Source organism: Jaculus jaculus, chromosome 5 (genome assembly GCF_020740685.1).
Source record: "Jaculus jaculus isolate mJacJac1 chromosome 5, mJacJac1.mat.Y.cur, whole genome shotgun sequence".
NCBI classification, from domain to species: Eukaryota; Metazoa; Chordata; class Mammalia; order Rodentia; family Dipodidae; genus Jaculus; species Jaculus jaculus.
In genome coordinates this window covers 79,152,112-79,171,398 of record NC_059106.1, presented here as the reverse complement: position 1 = coordinate 79,171,398, position 19,287 = coordinate 79,152,112, and the positions used below count along the sequence as shown (strand labels likewise).

The 19,287-nt window shown below is 50.2% G+C and overlaps 1 protein-coding gene across 1 annotated transcript in view; it reads left to right on the top strand.

Moving 5' to 3' along the window:
- Positions 1 to 11,753, top strand: part of Kcnq4 (potassium voltage-gated channel subfamily Q member 4) — a 74,901-nt gene extending 63,148 nt beyond the window's left edge. The window contains exons 14-18 of the mRNA XM_045149137.1: positions 226 to 446; positions 2,352 to 2,451; positions 6,083 to 6,214; positions 9,068 to 9,197; positions 9,677 to 11,753. Coding sequence (XP_045005072.1) covers positions 226 to 446; positions 2,352 to 2,451; positions 6,083 to 6,214; positions 9,068 to 9,197; positions 9,677 to 9,889 — 796 coding nt within the window. The 3' untranslated portion in view covers positions 9,890 to 11,753. The remainder of the gene's footprint in view (positions 1 to 225; positions 447 to 2,351; positions 2,452 to 6,082; positions 6,215 to 9,067; positions 9,198 to 9,676) is intronic.
- Positions 11,754 to 19,287: the final 7,534 nt, after the last annotated feature.

Here is a 19,287-nt window from a genome sequence, read left to right as displayed (position 1 = left end):
TGGGGTCGGGGAGGGAGTATGCCCCAACCAACCCACTCAGCTTCTCATAGGCATTAGGGCCTCCGTGTACCACATCCTGGGCCCCTTCCTGGAAGTCTCAGCATGGTGGGGCATCAAGACCCAATAGCCAGCCCCTCCGTCCTCCAGGTCAGCTTTGTCCCCACTCACCCCCAGCCACAGCACCAGCTAACTTGGCTCTCTCCCCAACCTGCCCTGCCCTACCAGCAGCCGAATGGGCATCAAAGACCGCATCCGTATGGGCAGCTCCCAGAGGCGAACAGGCCCTTCCAAGCAGCACCTGGCACCTCCTCCAATGCCTACCTCCCCAGGCAGTGAGCAGGTGGGCGAGGCCTCCAGCCCCAGCAAGGTGCAGAAGAGTTGGAGCTTCAACGACCGAACTCGCTTCCGGGCCTCTCTGAGACTCAAGCCCCGCACCTCTACTGAGGGTGAGCCTTGGAGGTCTGGGGTCCTGGATCTGTTGGAGGTGGCAGGGCCAGGGGCAGGCTTTCGTCTTCTGATCGAGAAAATAGGTACCATGATAATTTCTTTGTCATCACCTAGATTCCAGACTGTTGGAGAACAGAATGAAAATGTGAAGGTTAGCATTTGGTAGTGCTGAGACACAGGCCTTGAGAGGCCAGGGGTGTGGCTCAGTGTATAGAATGACCACTGAGCATTTATAAAACCCCCAAGTTTGATCCCTAGAACCGCATAAAACTGGGTAGGTGTGGTATCACATGCCTTGTAGTCCTAGCATTTGAGAAGTGGATCAGGGGTTCAAGGCCATCTTCAGATACTTAGGGAGTTGCAGGCCAGCCTGAGGCTATGAGGTTTGGAATTAGGTTGTCTGGATTTGAATCCTAGTTCTGTCACTTCTCTTAGAAAAGTGAGCTTATCTCTCTGGGCCCCACTTTCCTCATCTGTAAGCTGTGGGCAATAATAGTAGGTACTTTTGAGGATGGATGTGAGGATTGAGTGAGATGACCCGTGGGAGGTGAACAGAAGAGCGGAATACCTGGTAAGTGCCTCACACAAGCCAGCTCATGTGAATGTGCTGTGGAAGGAGCCCGATCATGTTCGGTGGCCCCGACTGTGTGTTGCCCCCACACAGGATGATCTCTGCTTTTCCCAATGACCATTTTTACAATATTTTTTATTGACAACTTCCATAACTGTAAACAATATCCCATGGTAATTCCCTCCCTCCTCCCACTTTCCCCTTTGAAACTCCACTCTCCATCCTATCATACCCTCCCCCTCTCAATCAGTGTCTCTTATTTTGATGTCATGATCTTTTCGTCCTATTATGATGGTCTTGTGTAGGTAGTGTCAGCCAATGACCATTTTTACCCTCACTTTGCAGACCCAGTAATCACGATTCTCAACATGTGAGTAGGAGAGCTCCCATTCTCAAGTTGGTCTGGCCAGCCCCCAAAGCAACCCAGCCTGTGGATATGTGGCTAGAGGCCTGGCAGGGGCCGGTTTTCCACTGTTAGAGAGGGTCATCTTTTCAACTTCTAGTTGCACACTGTGGCTTGAGCCAGAGTCTGTCCCAGTGTACTGGGAAAAGGTTGAACACCCCCCCCCCCCACATGGGGAAAGGAAGAGTGGTGTGTGGGTGAGCTAGAAGATGCGGGCTGGAAGCCCCTTTGTTCTTGGAGGGAAGGGGCAACATGCTGCCTTTGCCTGGGCCATGCCAAGGTGCCAAGGGATGACTCAGCCTTTTCCTGGAAGTAGGGAACCCCACAAACCAGCCTTTGGGAGGTACAGAACCATGGACGCCTGGGCATAGGTGGTGGCCAGGACCTTCCTTCTGGGAGATGGGGCCAGTATCACTGTCTTGCAACACAGGGGACCATCCTCAGAGGAGCGATTTTCCCATGGGTGTGTGAAGACCCTGGAGCAGATTCAGACAGGGACACTGTTCCCTGTGCTTCCCTTCCTCCTGGCTGCAAGAGAATACTTCACAGGACTCCCTCTAGAGCATCAGTGCCTTTTCTGGGGAGGGGAAGAGGGCACTGCCCCTCATGTGAGGGCTGGTGGCATGTCCTCCAAGACTGTGTGCGTCACATTGGCCCCAGGCCAGACCAGCCGTCCTCTTAAGGAACTGCCCCTCTCTCAGGACCAGGCAGATGTCTACCCTGTCTACCGGGGCAGATGGATGTGCAGCACAGTGCTGGGCGGCAGACAGGAGGGCAGGAGCCTGGCCTGGCCTGTCTTGGGTCTCGTGCAGGTTCTAGGCCCTTTCTGGACTTTCGTCTTTCTACTGTTACTGCTCATAAAGGAGGGGCTGGCCGAAGCCACTTCTGCTGCCACCCCTTAGACCACAGGTGGGCTCCTGTCTTTTACAGAGGGTCCCTCAGAGGATGTGGCTGAGGAGAAGAGCTACCAGTGTGAGCTCACGGTGGACGATGTCATGCCCGCTGTGAAGACGGTCATCCGCTCGGTGAGGTGAGGCTGAGGTCTGAGGCGTGCAGCCCTTCCGCCTGCCACCCATCACTGCTCCCCATCTGGGCCTGCCCTCGGAGCCAGGCCTGGCCTAGCTCCCAGGGTGCCAGCTGCCTGCCTGCCTGGAGTGTGGGAGGGGTAGGCAGGTGGCATATGGCTCCTAGCACTACCTGCTCTTACACACTGCGTGCAGAGGGCCTGGCTCTGGGGCCAGTGGCACAGCTGCCCGTCATCGTCTGCCCTCTCTCACACACAGCATCCTCCCAGTCACTCTTGCTCTGCCTGTCTACTTCCCCCTCTCCCTTTCCTCCTCCAACTTGTGCCAGGCTCGTTCCTTCTCCCTCTCCCCAGCTGTGTCAGAGGCACCTGCTGGCCTCTCCTGGGCTCTCTGCTGATGCATCCCCGCCCCCACGTCTCTGTGTCTCGGTCCTGGGCTCTTTCTGTGTCTGCATCTCCAACTCTCTTTCCCTGGGTGGCTTGTTCTCTTGTCTGTTTCCCCCAGGACTTCCTCTAGGGCAGAGCTCCTCAAACCACAGGTCAAGATGATTTGAAATGAGTTTAGTGAAACCAAGTTAGTGGGCTGTGGCCAGCATTATAAAACAATGAAGCTGGGCATAGTGGTCTATGCCTGTAATACCAGCACTTGGGAGGTAGAGGCAGGTAGATCAGGAGTTTTGGATTGTCCTCAGGTATGCAGTGAGTTTGAAGTCAGCCTGGACAACAATAAACAAACAAATGAAAATATAAGACTGAATTTCGCATATTAAGGGTCAATGGTGTTTGTGAAATTTGTACTTGTGTGTGTGTGTGTGTGTGTGTGTGTGTGTGTGTTGGTTTGTGAGGTAAAGTGGATTTGTCATGTGAGGCCTTAGTCAAAAAGTTTGAAAGGGGCTGGGGAGATGGCTCAGTCAGAAGTGCTTGATACACACGCATGAGAACCCGAGTTTGGATCCCCGGCACCCATTTAAAATCTGGGTGTAGCATTGTACATGTGTGATGCCCCCACTGGGAAGGCAGACACAGGAGGTCACTAGGGCTTGCTGGCCAGCTAGCTGAATCAGTGAGCTTTAGGTTCGGCAGAGACTTTGTCTCAGAAAATAAGGTGAAGAGCAATATGCCTGACATTGACCTCTGCTGTTCACATACACATATGTGTGTCTACACACATGAACACACATACAGAGACATACAAAAAACTTGAAGGGGCTGGAGAGATGGCTTGGTGCTTAAAGGTACTTGCTTGTAAAGCCTACTGGCTTGGGTTAAACTCCCCGCACTCATATAAAACACAACTCAAAAAGTGGAGCATCTGGAGTTTCTTTTTAGGATCAAGAGGCATGTACACATGTACATACATGTGCAAATAAATAATTTTTTTAATTTTTTTTGTTGTTGTTTTTCGAGGTAGGGTCTCACTCTGGTCCAGGCTGACCTGGAATGGAATTAACTATGTACTCTCAGGGTGGCCTTGAACTCATGGCGTTCCTCCTACCTCTGCCTCCCAAGTGCTGGGATTAAAGGCATGCACCACCATGCCCGGCTAATTTTTTTAATATTGAAATCCCTGCTCTACTGGCTGCTGTGACGGCAAGTGGGGACCTGTCTCCTGTGCCTTGTCACTGTTTCGCAGTGTGGATCTGCCTCCAGCTCCCTGGCGAGGAGTGCCTGTTCACACTCCATCGCTAGCAGCTTGAGCTCCAGACTCTTGGATGCTCTTTTCTGGATCATGCCCCTGCCCAGAGCCTCTCTTCTGGTGATTTTCCCCCAGAATCTGGGGTCTCCCTTCACCTTCCACACATCCTTTCTCCCCTCCATCTTGGACACAATGTCTGAGCTGTGAGTCCCAGGCCAGTTCTCCTTGCCACCCTACAGCCCGTCCCCCCCCACACACATCATGGTTCACATTCTCATGTCAGGCAATGTGGCACCATCACATGTCCCCAAGTCACAGGAATCAACGTGGACCTAGTCTTTGGAGCCTTTCAGGCCTGTCTCTTGAATTGCTTAAAGCTGCCTCCATCTTCATCCCACTGCCCTCTCCCAGTTCAGTCCCATCCCTTGGAAAGGCTCTGCCCACCTAGACCCGGGCCCTCCTGGCACATTCTCCACATAGGCTGTCAGAACTTGCTCACTACAGCAGAGTGAATGACCCCTCCCCAACTGGGTGCTGGCTCTGCAAAGTCCTCTCCAACCTTCTCCTCACTGCTCATCCTCCGCCTCTTTACACTGTCCCATCTTGGGGAATGGCCCCCTTCTGCCATGTTCCTGCTCCTGTGTCTCAGAGTTGCATCTCCCTCAGCTCTCTCATACCACCATGCCTGTTTCCTGTAAACTCCTTTCATCCCCCACCTTCTGCCTCAAGAAGGAAAATGCTTCCTCAAGGCCTGTCCCCTGACCTCCCCACTGAGGCAGACTTTTTCATGGCTCCCAGCTATCTTTTGAAAAAATACATATTTTTCTTTGTTGTTGTTGTTTATTTTTATTTATTTATTTGAGAGTGACAGACAGAGAGAAAGAGGCAGATAGAGGGAGGAGAGAATGGGCACACCAGGGCCTCCAGCCACTGCAAATGAACTCCAGACGCACGTGCCCCCTTGTGCATCTGGCTAATGCGGGTCCTGGGGAATCGAGCCTCGAACCGGAGTCCTTAGGCTTCACAGGCAAGCACTTATAACTGCTAAACCATCTCTCCAGCCCTTAAAAATTTATATATATATGTGTGTGTGTGTGTGTGTGTGTGTGTGTGTGTATATATATATATATATATATTTTTTTTTTTTTTTCCCAGCTATCTTTTTTTGAGATAGGGTCTTGCTCCAGCCCAGGCTGACCTGGAACTCACTATATAGTCTCAGGTTGGCCTTGAACTTACAGCAGTCCTTCTACCTTTGCCTCCCAAGTGCTGGAATTAAAGGTGTGTGCCACCACACCTGGCCTGTTTTTTAAATTTTACTTTATTTTTATTTTTTTGGTTTTTTGGGGTAGGATCTCACTGTAGTCCAGGCTGACCTGGAATTCACTATATAGTCTCAGGGTGGCCTCTAACAGTGATCCTCCCACCTCTGCCTCCCAAGTGCTGGGATTAAAGGTGTGCGCCACCACACCCAGCTTTATTTTGACTTTTATTTTTCCAGCTATCTTTTTCCATTTTTTGAGCCTGGCCCTTGTCACTCTTTAGTTGCCTGTGTCAGTCTCCCACCTCAGTCCCGAGTTCAGTACTGGGTTGGGTCTAACACTCCTTGGGTGCCCAGGGCCCTGCACAGGATTGCCAAGTATGTGTGGAATGAATGCTGTATCTCTTCCCCCAAGTTGTCATCAGCAGCAGTCGGTGCTCACAGAAGCCTTGTGTCCCACCTAGTCAGGGGACCCCAGGCCCAATCTCTGGCTCCCAGGCTAATGTGACTGCAGAGGCAGGCACATGAGAAGGCACCAAGCCGGCCTATAGGTATGTGGGGCAAGGGAGAGCCTGATGGGCAGGTAAGGAGGCTGGTAGACCCAGCAGAGGTTGCTTGTCCAAGCAGGAGAGGACTTGGAGCTGGACAGGGGGGTAGCAAAGAGGCATAGAAGGGACTGGGAAAAAAAATCTCCTGTGGGAACAGCAGGATAGTACCTCAGAGATTCCTTTCCTTCACAGAATCCTGAAGTTCCTGGTGGCCAAAAGGAAATTCAAGGAGACGCTGAGACCTTATGATGTGAAGGATGTCATTGAGCAGTACTCGGCAGGGCACCTGGACATGCTAGGCAGGATCAAGAGCCTACAAACTCGGTGGGTGTGCCCAGGAAGAGAGGGGCAGGGAGGCAGGACTGTGGCCCAAGTGAGAGAAGGCTAAGGGTCACATGAAGCCATGCGTGCCCCCCAGGGGCTACTACCCAGGGGAGTTTCTGGTCTAAGCAAGCTACCCTGGCTTGGTGGCCTTTCTTTGTATTTTTTTTTTTTTTAATGAAAGAGAATTGGCATGCCAGGGCCCCTAGCCTCTGCAACTGAACTCCAGACATGTGTGCCACCTTGTACACGTGTGTGATCTTGTGTGCTTGTGTCACTTTGTGCACCTGGCTTACATGGGACCTAGAGAGTCACACATGGGTCCTTAGGCATCACAGACAAGCATCGTAACCACTAAGCCGTCTCTCCAGTCCTTGATGGTCTATCTTTGTGATTCCAGTGCTGGTGAAGGGGAGCCGGGAAGATCATGAGTTTGAGACTAGTCTGGGCCATGAGACTTTGTCTCAAAAAGTAAAGAAATAAAAGAACAGCAGAGGTAGGAAGATTACCATGAGTTCAAAGCTACCCTGAGACTATAGTGAATTCCAGGTCAGAATGGGCTAGAGTGAGACCCTACCTTGCAAAACCCCCCACACACACCAAAAAGAAAACCCAAAACAACAACAAAAAATGTACCTGACTGTTCTGAGGCTAAAGAAAAACTCCATTATAGTCCAGTCTGCATTCCTTGGAGGATTTCTTTAGATGATTGCTTACCTGTCCTGAAGTCATTGGCCTACAATAATCACAACCTCCCATCTCACAATTAGCAACACAAGGCGAAGAACCCTTAGTGCTCACATCTTGTCTCTGGAACCTCATATGTCTTCTCTATGCTCAGCCTTAAGGAAGAGTCCTCACACCAAGTCTCAAACCGCTGAGACCTTATCCTTTTCTTGTGGCCTGCTTCCTCACTGCCCATCCATCCATTCACTCAAGAAATAATCCCTGGGCATTCACTACTTGCCAGACAACAGGGATATGGTGGGAAAGAAAAACAGAACCTCTACCTTATGCAGCCTTCAGTCTAGTGGAAAGTGACCAGATGGTAAATAAACAAAACTTCATGGTGTCTGATGATGATATTTGCTAATCTAAAATAAAGACTGGAGTGTTGGGGGGGGGGTCACAAGTTAACTTTGTGAGGAGGTGACATTTGAGAGAAAAATGAAAGGAAATGAGGCAACTCGACCTGTGACCATTGAGGAGGGGGTTTCTAGAGGAAACAGCAATGATGGAGGGCTTGCTGTAGGCGAGTGGCTGGAGTCCTGCATTGGAACAGCAGGGAGCCCAGGATGACTGCACTGGGGCAGGACCGGTAGGAGACAAGGGTGGGGCTGATAGCAAGCACACACTCTGTGGAGAACCCTGTCACAGGCTGCTGCAGAGATTTTGATGTTCGCCCAGGGAGAGGTCTCAGTTATCTTTCAAATGGTCCCTCAGGGCCCTCTGTTACGAATGGACTGACTATAAGGGGGCGAGGATAGAAGCAGGGAGGCCAGCGGGGTGCCTATTTCAGACATCCGGTGTAGGGATGATGGAGGCATGGACCAGAATGCTGCTGTGAATGTGGGATAAGTGTCTAGATACATGATATATATATTTTTTTTTCTTGCACCCTATCAGAAAGTCCCACAGATAAGGATGTAAGAGAAGGGACAGAGTCAAAGATGAAGGCAAGGTTTTGGGTTCCAGAGTCAAAAAAATGGAGTTGTCATTTATTGTCATGGGGAAGGCAGTGGATGAAATCAGCATGATGGGATGCGTGGTCAAAGTGGAGAAGGTGCAGTAAGCTTCAACCTGAAGAGTTGAGACCGACCTATCAGCCCTCTGAGTGGGCGGGGCAGACCCATTAGGTGTGTGGAGTTCAGAGGAGAGGAATGGGGTAGAGAGAAAGACTTGGCTCTTGATATAATGCCCAGTAGTGTTGGGGGGATTTGATCAATAACAGGGTACAGATGAATTAAAAGCATGGAATCTGGGCTGGAGAGATGGCTTACTTAGTGTTTAAGGCACTTGCCCACAAAGCCTAAGAACACAGAGTTGATTCGCCAGTACCCACGTAAGCCAGATGCACATAGTGGCATACGTGTTAGTTTGCAGTAGCTAGACGCGCCCTGGCGCACCTTTCCCCCCCCCTCTCTCAAATAAAAAAGTAAATAAGAATACACTATTTTTTTTTTAAAGCATGGAATCTAGCAGGGGGGAATACTCTGACAGAAGAGGTCCCAGGATTGAGACTTGGGACTTGCTGTGTCTAGAGGAGGAGCCAGCCAAGGGGAAATGAAAGGAGCAGGAAGAGAGGTGGGAGAGCTGGGGAAGGGCGGTGTTCAGACTCCCAAGTGAAAGTATTGCAGGTAGGAGGGCTGATGAAATGTCTTTTCTATTGCCGTCACCCAGGTGAAATTAGGACTGCGAGTGGATTTAGCAGCCGGGCGCTCACCGGGGGAGCTTCACAATAGTCCTTTTGCTGATATGAGAGGAGCAAAAGGCTGACCGAAGGAGGTTTTTGAGAGAAAGGAAGATGAATGAGAGAGGGTAGAGAGAGCACTTCTGCTGTAAAAGGAAAGCAGAAACAAACTGGGATCAGCTCTTGCTCTGTCCACCTTGTAGCCCACGTTCCCAGATGCCTCTCTCCCCATTCGCTTTCCCACTTCTCCATCAAGAGCTTGATTTACTTGCCATGCTTGTGTACGGAGCCTTAGGTTGGCCGTATGGAGAACCCAAAGCAGGCTCTGGTTTCTCCATTCCATTAGGCAGGGCAAGGGCCTCTTCCCACCTGTACAGGCCTTCTTCCCCCCAGGAAGGGAAAGGTAGCTTATAGTCGGGACCTTTACTGTTTTCTTTTCCCCATAGGGTGGACCAGATTGTGGGTCGGGGGCCGGGGGACCGGAAGACTCGGGAGAAGGGGGAGAAGGGGCCCTGCGACTCGGAGGCAGTGGATGAAATCAGCATGATGGGACGCGTGGTCAAAGTGGAGAAGCAGGTGAGTGTAGGAACGACCTTCGCCGTGTGGCTGGACCTGCGGTCCACCGCGAGGCTCCGGCTCCGGAGGGCCGCGGGGGCAAGAGGCCCTGGCAGGACACCCGGCTGTCCCTCCCGGCCAAGCTCCGCCCCACCGAGTAAGCGTGACTTCTCTACCATGCCCCGCCCACAAGATGCTGTCGTCTCAGCCCCGCCCACTCCACTTTCCCTCGTCTTTCAGTTGTCTGTCTCATGGACCGTCCCAAACAATTACAGCTAAATTTCTCCCCTAGAACAAGCCCCAGTTTCCCAGCTTCGCGCAGCGATCTGGTCAAACTCTGCGCCCTTCCTGTCGCGCCTCCCAGATAACCCCGCCCGGCCACACCCACCACCTGCGACCCGCCCCGGCCACGCCCGCCCCGGACGAGCCCCGCCTCCCACCTCCGCCCCGCCCCGGGTCCCGAGCCCAGCCCCGCCTCCCAGCCGCGCCCCGCCCCCCAGGTGCAGTCCATCGAGCGCAAGCTGGACCTGCTGTTGGGTTTCTACTCGCGCTGCCTACGCTCGGGCACCTCGGCCAGCCTGGGCACCGTGCAAGTGCCGCTCTTCGACCCCGACATCACCTCCGACTACCACAGCCCCGTGGACCACGAGGACATCTCCGTCTCCGCACAGACGCTCAGCATCTCCCGCTCAGTCAGCACCAACATGGACTGAGGGGAGCCTTAGGGGCAGGGCAGCACTAGGCGGGGCCCCTCGGCCTGGCGATCGGACCCGTGTCCTCCCTCTCCCTTCCCCAAGGCCTCTGAACTCCTCTCTTACTTGAACTCGCTCCCTCGCGGGGAGAGAGGCCACGCACAGTATTGAGCTGTCTGGGTGGGCGATACCCGCTGTGGGTGCCAGAGCCCTGCCCTCACCCCAGGAGCATGAGATGCCTGGCCTGGCAGAAGGCAGCAGCAGCAGCAGCGCTGCCTTGCTGTCTGTGCTCGCCCCGCACACCAGGACCCTGGCGGCTCTATCAAAGCCGGACATGGCCTGCCTGGCAGGGGCAGTGCCCTGGGAATGGGACCTGGGCACTGGAGCCCTAGGCCCTGACCAAGCTTCCAGCTATGCAAGGTGAGGTCTCTGGCTCACCCTTTGGACAGAGCAGGGAAGCCCTCCAGCCAAGTCCCGCCCCACTTGGGGATGGGCCCAAGGTGCCCCCACAGGTACCCACAAAGCACAGGACCCTGCCACAAGGCAGGTGGGCACCATATATGCAAACTATGTTAAATATGCAACTTTGGGGACCCCCATGGGGTCCCTATGCCCCTCCCCTACTGGGAGATGGGCCCCAGCAGTAGCTGGTCTCAGGCTGCTTGGCCATACCCCACCCCCATTCTTTGGCTTATCCATCTCCACCCCCCCCCAGCATGGGGCTCCTTTCTCTCCTGTCCTCCCCCAGGGGCAGTGACAGGGCCTTTCTTCCCAGTCGCAGGTGTCACTTCCCAAGGGCACCCTCTTCCTGCTGGATATCCACTGTCCTCTTTGGCCCTCCAGATACTTTTAACAGCACAAGTTTCTGTATTCTCCCCAAATCTACCAGACACACAAAACATGGCCCCTTTGTTTCTCCAGACAAAGCCTCACACACTGATGCACACCAACCACACACACTTGGAGATGTGACCACAGAGCCCCTTGGTCTTCCCCGGGTCCCTGCAGCTGATGATAGTGGGCCGGCCTTGCAGGGAGGTGTCACTAAGAAGCCTTCACTTTAGGCAAGAGAGGAAGCTGGCCTGGCCCAGAGCTTTGCCGGCTCCCCTTCCTCAGGGAGGTTTAATCCCCTGTCTGCGTGAGGCCCTCCTGAGTGTCCCCACAGCACAACTCAGACCTAGGTCTCTGGGTCCTGCCTACCACTAGAGAGACCTCCCAGGCCCACTGCTTTTCAGGTCCCTCCAACTCCCAGACAGAGCATAGCGCATCTAGCACTATTCCAACTGGGCACCTGGCTGTCACCTGCACTGTTCCCCACTCCACTCCACTCCAATTGGCAAAGCTGCATACTGGCACAAGTGCCCATTCACTGTAGCCCCCAGCGCCACTTTTAGATCCCTACCTCTCGTTCCTCTTCTGCAAAGCCAACACAGGTGGCTGAAGGGCGAGGGGTGGTGGACCAATGACAACCCTCTGAGGAGGGGGTTGCCAGGCAGAACAAAGGCCTGAGACCAAGCTGCCTGCATCTCATACTGGGACCTGCATGCACCAGCGCTAGGGCTTGGGTTGGATCTTGCTCAGCCCCATGGTGCCCAGCCTCTGCCCTACCATGCCCTCTGCATGTACCATCATGCCCTGGATGGAGCCTATCCTGGCTCACCTCACCTGCACTGCACTGTCCCCAGAGAGCCACTCAGCCCACTCAGAGGCAGAGCTTCGGAGAGGGGCGGGAGATAAGATTACTGTGTGACCAAAGGAGACATAGCAGGAAGCCCTCCCTCCTTCCCCGATCGAGGCTCCCCCACCAACCCGGTTCTCAGATATGCAAGTACCTCACTTTGTTAACTTATTAACTTATTGGTTTCATTAAAGTTTTCAGTAGGAAGTGGTTGGTCTTGGTTTTGTTCAGTGGCTGTGGGCTAAATCTCCTGCTTTGGGGACAGGGATGTTTGGATTTGTTCTTGTAAACAATAAAAATCCAATTCCATATGGCATAAAGTGAAAACTGAAACATTTACCCAGAGAACTAAAATCATCTATGGGACTAGATTTGAACCCATATACAGCTAGATCTGGATGCTTGAACATGTGAGGACACTTTCCTGGCTCAGCCTTCCTCTCACATAGGTTGGTCTCATGGAATAGTTTGGTAGGTAGTTTTTTTTTTTAATTTTTAAATTTTTATTTATTTATTTGAGAGCGACAGAAAGAGAGAGAAAAGAGGCAGAGAAAGAGAGAGAATGGGTGTGCTAGGGCCTCCAGCCACTGCGAACAAACTCCAGATGCATGTACCACCTTGTGCATCTGGCTTATGTGGGTCCTGGGGAATTGAGCCTCGAACCAGAGTCCTTAGGCTTCACAGGCAAGAGCTTAACCACTAAGCCATCTCTCCAGTCCTTGATTTATTTTTTATTGACAACTTCCATAATTATAGACAATAACCCATGGTAATTCTCTCCCTCCCCCTACTTTCCCATTTAAAACTCCACTCTCCATCATACCTCTCTCCCCTCTCAGTCTATTTTGATGTCATCATCTTTTCCTCCTATTATGAGGGTCTTGTGTAGGTAGTGTCAGGCACTGTGAGGTCATGGATGTCCAGGTCATTTTGTGTCTGGAGGAGTGCATTTTAAGAAGTTGGTAGGTAGTTTTTTAAAAAAAATTCTAGCCGGGCGTGGTGGTGCCTTTAATCCCAGCACTCAGGAGGCAGAGGTAGGAGGATTGCCATGAGTTTAAGGCCACCCTGAGATGACAGAGTTAATTCCAGGTCAGCCTGGACCAGAGTGAGACCCTACCTCGAAACAACAACAACAAAAAAAATTCTACTTACTTATTTGAGGAAGAGGCAGATAAAAAGAGAGAAAGGTTATGTCAGGGCCTCTAGCCACTGCAATTGAGCTCCAGACACATGCACAACCTTGTGTATCTGGCTTTACATGGGTACTGGGGAGTCAAACCTTGGTCCTTAGGCTTTGCAGACAAGCCCTTTGCACCATCTCTCCAGCCCTGAAACAATTCATCCACTGCTTTTGTTTTGTTTTGTTTTTTGTTTTGTTGTTTCAAGGTAGGATCTCCCTCTAGCCCATGCTGACCTGGAACTCACAGCAATCCTTCTGCCTCTGCCTCCCTTGTTTGTTTTTTTTAAGACAGAGTCTTGCTATGTAGCTTAGGCAGGCTCAGACTTGCCGCAGTCCTCCTGCCCTCTGCCTCCCAGCTAATAATAAGTTCTTCAACAAGGAGAATGTATATGGATTATGGAGTGCATTGCTCTAGGAGAGAAAAAGTATCTGTGAGACACAGCGACCCCTCCTGGAATTGTAGAATACAGAAAGTGGGTGAGATCATCAGTACCCATGAGCTAGAGATATGGTTCAGTGGTAGATCAGGGTGCCTAGCATGCGCAAGGAGCCAGGTGAAATCCCCCGCGCTGAAATCCACACCCACACCCCACAAACTCGAGGAAGGGAGATCTGCAGAGAAGGGACTCCAGCTGGTGCTTTTAGGAGATCCAGTGAGGCTTGTTTAGAGTACAGAAGAAAAGCTGAAGTCTTCGATCAACCACTTTCTCCTGGCTTTTGCTGATATAAACGAAGGAACTCTCCATTTCGGTCTCTTGGTCTTCCCCTAGCACTACTTACTGTAAAGTCTCAGTATCCAGAGATAGCACTTGGAGCTGAATAATAGCCACAAGCTTTGGAACACTGTGATCCATCCACAGAGATTCATACATAGCTGAGCTGTCTTGTGAAGACTAGAGTTTCCACCGAGAAGACAAAACTACCTTTCACACACATAAAGTCACTCTAACCCTCTTCACCCAAAAGGGAGTAGCGCAGAGTCCCACAGTCTGACGGATGTGTCCATCTCCAGGAACTAATCACCGAGTCTGTGTTTGGATGATGTTAATTATTCCTCTAACCCAGGCTCAATCCTGTGTGCTGCTAAACTCAAATTAGTGATCATTCACAATTTTATATGAGGTGGTTGACACAAAGCAGCTCTTGCTCCAAAGGAAATAAGAGAGAGTTTGTTCTGAGACAAATATGAGTGACCGTAGCTTAGGAACACAGATTCAGGTTGCCCTGAACGACATGTTTGTTGTCGAAGCAGACACATGAACTTTTATAGTCATAGAACAAAAGAATGTCATAAATCAATGCATTTACGAGATACATCAGTGGGCACATCAGGCAGGTAGGGTACCGCAAAGTGAGGAAGTCTCTAATATAGCTTTCAGATGCTCTCTGATGACGTGCTTTGCTCCTGGTTGTCTGCTAAGGCGATACATTCCAAGAGTTTTTCCGAATAGCTACGAAGACGTTAGAATAGATACAGAGGTTCCTAATTGTGTCATGTAGCCCAGGCAGGTTTCTAATTTACTAGGTAGCCAAGGATGACCTTGAATGTTTGATCTTCCTGCCTCCACCTCCCAAATGTTGGAATTATAGGCATGTACCACCACGCCCAAATTCTGTGGCACTGGGGATCAAACCCCTGACCTTGGTGCATGCTAGGCAAGCACTGTACCAACTGAGCTTCATCCCCAGCCCCTGGTTAGTTTAGAGTTCTTTACATGTGATGTGACCCAAATTATTTCTGAAGGATTGGAATCCCTAGTGGTCCTACTGGTTTAGAGTGTCATAGCTTTCCATTAACTTTTACTATTGCCAGTGAAAGGAAAGCCATCCCTCAGTGACCAGGTGATGATCCACTGTGGATATAAAAAACTATGAGTGCTTTCTCTCTTTCTTTTTTTCTTCTCTCCCCTCCCTCCCTCCTTCCCTTCCTTCATTCTTTTCTTCCTGTTTTTATGTGTATGGTATACGTGGGGGGCATGCATGTGGAGGTCATAGGAAAAACTCATATAGTCATGCTATCCACCTCTCTTTCTCTATCTCTCTCTCTCTTTTTTTTGAGGCAGGGTCTCACTCTAGCTCAGGCTGACATGAAACTCACTTTAGTTTTAAGCTGGCCTCCAGCTCACAATGACCTTCCTACCTCTGCCTCTTAAGTGCTGGAATTAAAGGTGTTTACTACCATGCCCACCTTGCTACCCACCTCTTTTTGAGACAGTCTCTCTCATTGGTCTGGAGATCACCAGTTAGGCTAGACTAGATAGCAAAGAGCTCCAGGGATCTACCTGTCTCTGCTTTCCCAGCACTGGGATTTTAGGCATTCATGCCTGGCATTTCCACAGGTACTGGGGATCAAACTCAGCCTCTCCTGTTTGCAAGGCTAGCACTTTACTGACTGAGCTGTCTTCCTAGCCTCTCAAGTTTCCCTCTTCTCTCTCTCTCTTTCTCTGTCTCTCTTTATTTTTATTTTTCTAGGTAGGTTGTTTCTTCAGCCCAGGCTGACCTGGAATTCACTATGTAGTCTCAGGGTGGCCTCAAACTTATGGGGATCCTCCTACCTCTGCCTCCTGAGTGCTAGAATTAAAGGCGTGCACCACCATGCCTGGCTTCAAATTTCTCATATAAGAAGATATGGTATTTATCAATAAGCTTTGCACATCTTCCTACATATGTTAGATTGTCTCCACCTTGCTCTTAAGGCCTAGTCCGATGCAAATGCTATGTAAATAGTTGTTTTGTTTAGGAAGCAACAAGGAAAGAAAAGTCTGCACATGTTTAGTTAGTACAAATGCAGTGTGTGGGGGGATGGGGGCGAGTGTGTGTGCACGTGCGTGCGTGGGCGCGTGTGCTTTTAATCCACATTGGTTGACTGTGGATGCAGAACACACCGAGGACAGAGGGCTGACTGTTAAGAGGGCCTTCCGGCATTCCCTGGATACCAGACATAGCCCACCAGTAGTAACAGCAGCAGGCCAGTCTATCCTTGGTAATGGGAACAGTTCATGCAGCTCAGTCATTTTCTTTTGCCTGTTGATGTCACATGAGTTGTTGAAGATGAAAGGACTCTGTCGTCTCCCTTCCCTGAACATTGAGACCTCCACAGTAGCAGAGCCCAGTGTTGCAGGAACTGGAAGTGAACGTTTTGTAGGTGGGGGTAGTAGGTTGAGTAATGGCCACAGAGAACTCACGTTCTAACCAGCCTGTAAATGTCACCTTGTCCTTATAAGGAAAGGGATCTTTGCTGGGATGACTGTTTTTGTTTACTTGTGGAGGCAGAGTGTCACTGTTAACCAGACTGCTGTCAGACCTCTTGATCCTCCTGCCTCAGCCTTCCTAGTGCTGAGATTACAATCACGCCTCACCACTCCCAGCCTTAAATGAAAGACTCAGAAGAAAATCATCTTAGATTATAGATGAGTTCAAAACTTAATCACAAATATATACACACACATGGTTTGTGGTGCTGGGGGTTGGACTTCAAACCTTATACATGCTAGGCAGGCACCCTACTACTGTCTCCACTCCCGGACTTATGAAGGTCTCTTTTTTGGTTTTTCTAGGTAGGTTCTTGCTTCAGTCCAGGCTGTCCTGGAATTCACTGTGTAGTCTCAGGGTGGCCTTGAACTGATAGTGATCCTCCTACCTCTGCCTCCCGATCCTGGGATTAAAGGCATGCACCACCATGCCTGGCTATGAATGTCTATTTTAAAATATTTATTTATTTGAGAGAAAGAAAGAGTGAGAAAGGAAGAAGCAGATAGAGAGAATGGGTGCCTTAACTGCCAAGCCATCTCTCCAGGCCCTCGTGAATGTCTTTTTATGAGAAAAGCAGGGGGCTGGGGAGATGACTTAGTGGTTAAGGCATTTGCCTGTGAAGCCTGAGGACTCAGGTTTGATTCCCCAGTACCCACGTAAGCCAGATGCACAAGGTGGTGCATGTATGTGTCTGGAGTTTATTTGCAGTGGCTAGAGGCTCTGGTGTGTCTATTCTCTCTCTCTCCCTCCCTCCCTCCCCCCTCCCTCTCTCTGTCTGTCTTCCTCTCTCTCAAATAAATACAATATTAAAAAATACTTTAAAATATTTTTTTAAAAAAAGAGAAAAGCAGGAGATTGCACATACAGCAGGGTACTATGAGAACAGAAGCAGAGATGGGGTGGTGCACTCATCACAAAGGAGAGGTTATATCAAGGAATGGAATGGATCCTTCCCTAGTGCTCTGGAAGACATGCAGGCTGCAGTCCAGTCTACACACACCTCAGTTTAAGCCTTTTTTTTTTTGAGGCAGGGTCTCACTCTACCCCAGCTAGCCTTGAACCCGCGATTATCCTCCTACCTCAGCCTCCCAGGTGCTGGTATTATAGGCCTAAGCTACCATACCTGACTGAAAATACTTATTTGTTGTTTCTTCTTTTTCTTCCTCCTTCTCTTCTTCCTCCTCCTCCTTTTGTTCTTCTTCTCCTTCCTCCTCCTCTTCTTCCTTCTTTTTGATTTTTCAAGGTAGGGTCCCTCTCTAGTCTAGGCTGACTTGGAATATGTTGTCTCAGGGTGGCCTTGAACTCACAGTGATCTTCCTACCTCTGCCTCCCCAGTGCTGGGATTAAAGGCGTGCGCCACCACGCTTGGCTCCATTTTTGTTGTTTCAAGCCTCCAACTTTAGTGATTTATTATCATAGTCACAGGCGACTCATAACTGTGGGTTACTTGTATCAGTCACAGTGAGAGAAGCCACTCCCACTACCTCTCTTGGGTCCCTGGAGTCGAATATTCTGGTTGTGTCAATGAGGGTTAGCCCTCATTCCTCCGTGATGGGAACTGTTCAGTGAAATCCACCAGGTAGCTAGGGGACCTCTGTGAAGAGGTGACATATTCAGTCTTTGATGTTTGTCTCTGCTGAGTATAGATGGATGTGCTATGGTGGTGGTACTGGCTGGATTAACCTTGATGAGGCAAGTCCACATTATTGAGTACATAGTTCACATTCTGATCCCCATGTCCACATTGTACAAGGACATAATGAGGTAGCACAGGAGGGAATAGAGCAAAACTGGCCAAAATCCATGGAATGTGCTATCTTACACAGCTGCGAGAGTTTTCCCCCTTCAGTGAGATTTAACTTGGAATACAAACATCTTCTCGCTCTGTGCCATTGCTGAGAGTCCATTTCAGCATCTCTTCTTATCTTCCTTATTGCTTCCAGATCCTGGACCATGCAACCAAATCAATTGCCACTGCTCATAAATCAGATTAGATCCATCTTCTTGTCATTTCTCAATCCTGACAAAGTGGACAAACACATTGATGATAATCCAGGTGTGGTAGTGCACACCTGTAATGCTAGTGCTTGGGAGGTGGAGGCAGGAGGATTAGGAATTCAAGGGTATCCTCAGCTACATAGTGAGTTTGAGGCCAGCCTGGCAATTTGAGACCCTGTTAAAAAAAAAAAAAAGTTTTAAAAGTTAATAAAGCCGGGCGTGATGGCGCACACCTTTAATACCAGCACTTGGGAGGCAGAGGTAGGAGGATTGCCATGAGTTTGAGGCTACCCTGAGACTACATAGTGAATTCCAAGTCAGCCTGAGCTAGAGTGAGACCCTGCCTCAAAAAACAAAAACAAAAAAGTTAATTAAAAAAAAAAAAAAAGGAACTGCTGGGATGAGTACAGTGTTGAGAAGTGACAGTAGTGTTCAGTGCTGAGACATGTCTATCACATCTTCCAAGGCTCAGGGTCCATTGTAGAAGTGGCAGAATGAATGTAAGAGCCAAAGGAAGGGTAGGGCTGCTTACAATGCACTCTTCCAGACACAAAAAAGGCCTGGATATCCATGACCTCACAGTGCCTGGCACTATCTGCATAGGACCTTCATAATAGGATGAAAAGATGATGATATCAAAATCAAAGAGAGACTAACTGAGAGGGGGAGGGGATATGATGGAGGGCGGATTTGTGAGGGGGAAAGTGAGGTGAGGAGGGAATTCTCATGGTTTTGTAATGGGGTGCTTGGGTCTAGGAAAGTCCTTGAACCCCAAGCCCTAGGTTCATTTCTAATTTTTTAAAAATTATTTATTTATTTATTTGAGAACGACAGACACAGAGAGAAAGACAGGTAGAGGGAGAGATTGAGAATGGGTGCGCCAGGGCTTCCAGCCTCTGCAAACGAACTCCAGAGCGGGCGCCCCCTTGTGCATCTGGCTAACGTGGGACCTGGGGAACGAGCCTCGAACCGGGGTCCTTAGGCTTCACAGGCAAGCGCTTAACCGCTAAGCCATCTCTACAGCCCCATTTCTAATTTTTAATCGAAGAATTGAATAAAAAGACTGAGAAGTATAAGTATTAAATTATTATATTTATTGAGGGAAGTACAGAGCCAAGGAAAGGCACGCACATGGCTAGAGATCCCACGTGCAGGGACTGAGAAAACAGTGGAGAGAAAAGAAAGTTCAAGGAGCTCCTGTCATGTGGGGAGCGGGAGGGGGTAAAAAGCCCATGTGGAGAGTAAGGGCTAGGGGGCGCTCTCCTTAGCTCAACCCGGGTCAACCCCACAGCTGGAAGTTTCCAAGTGGTC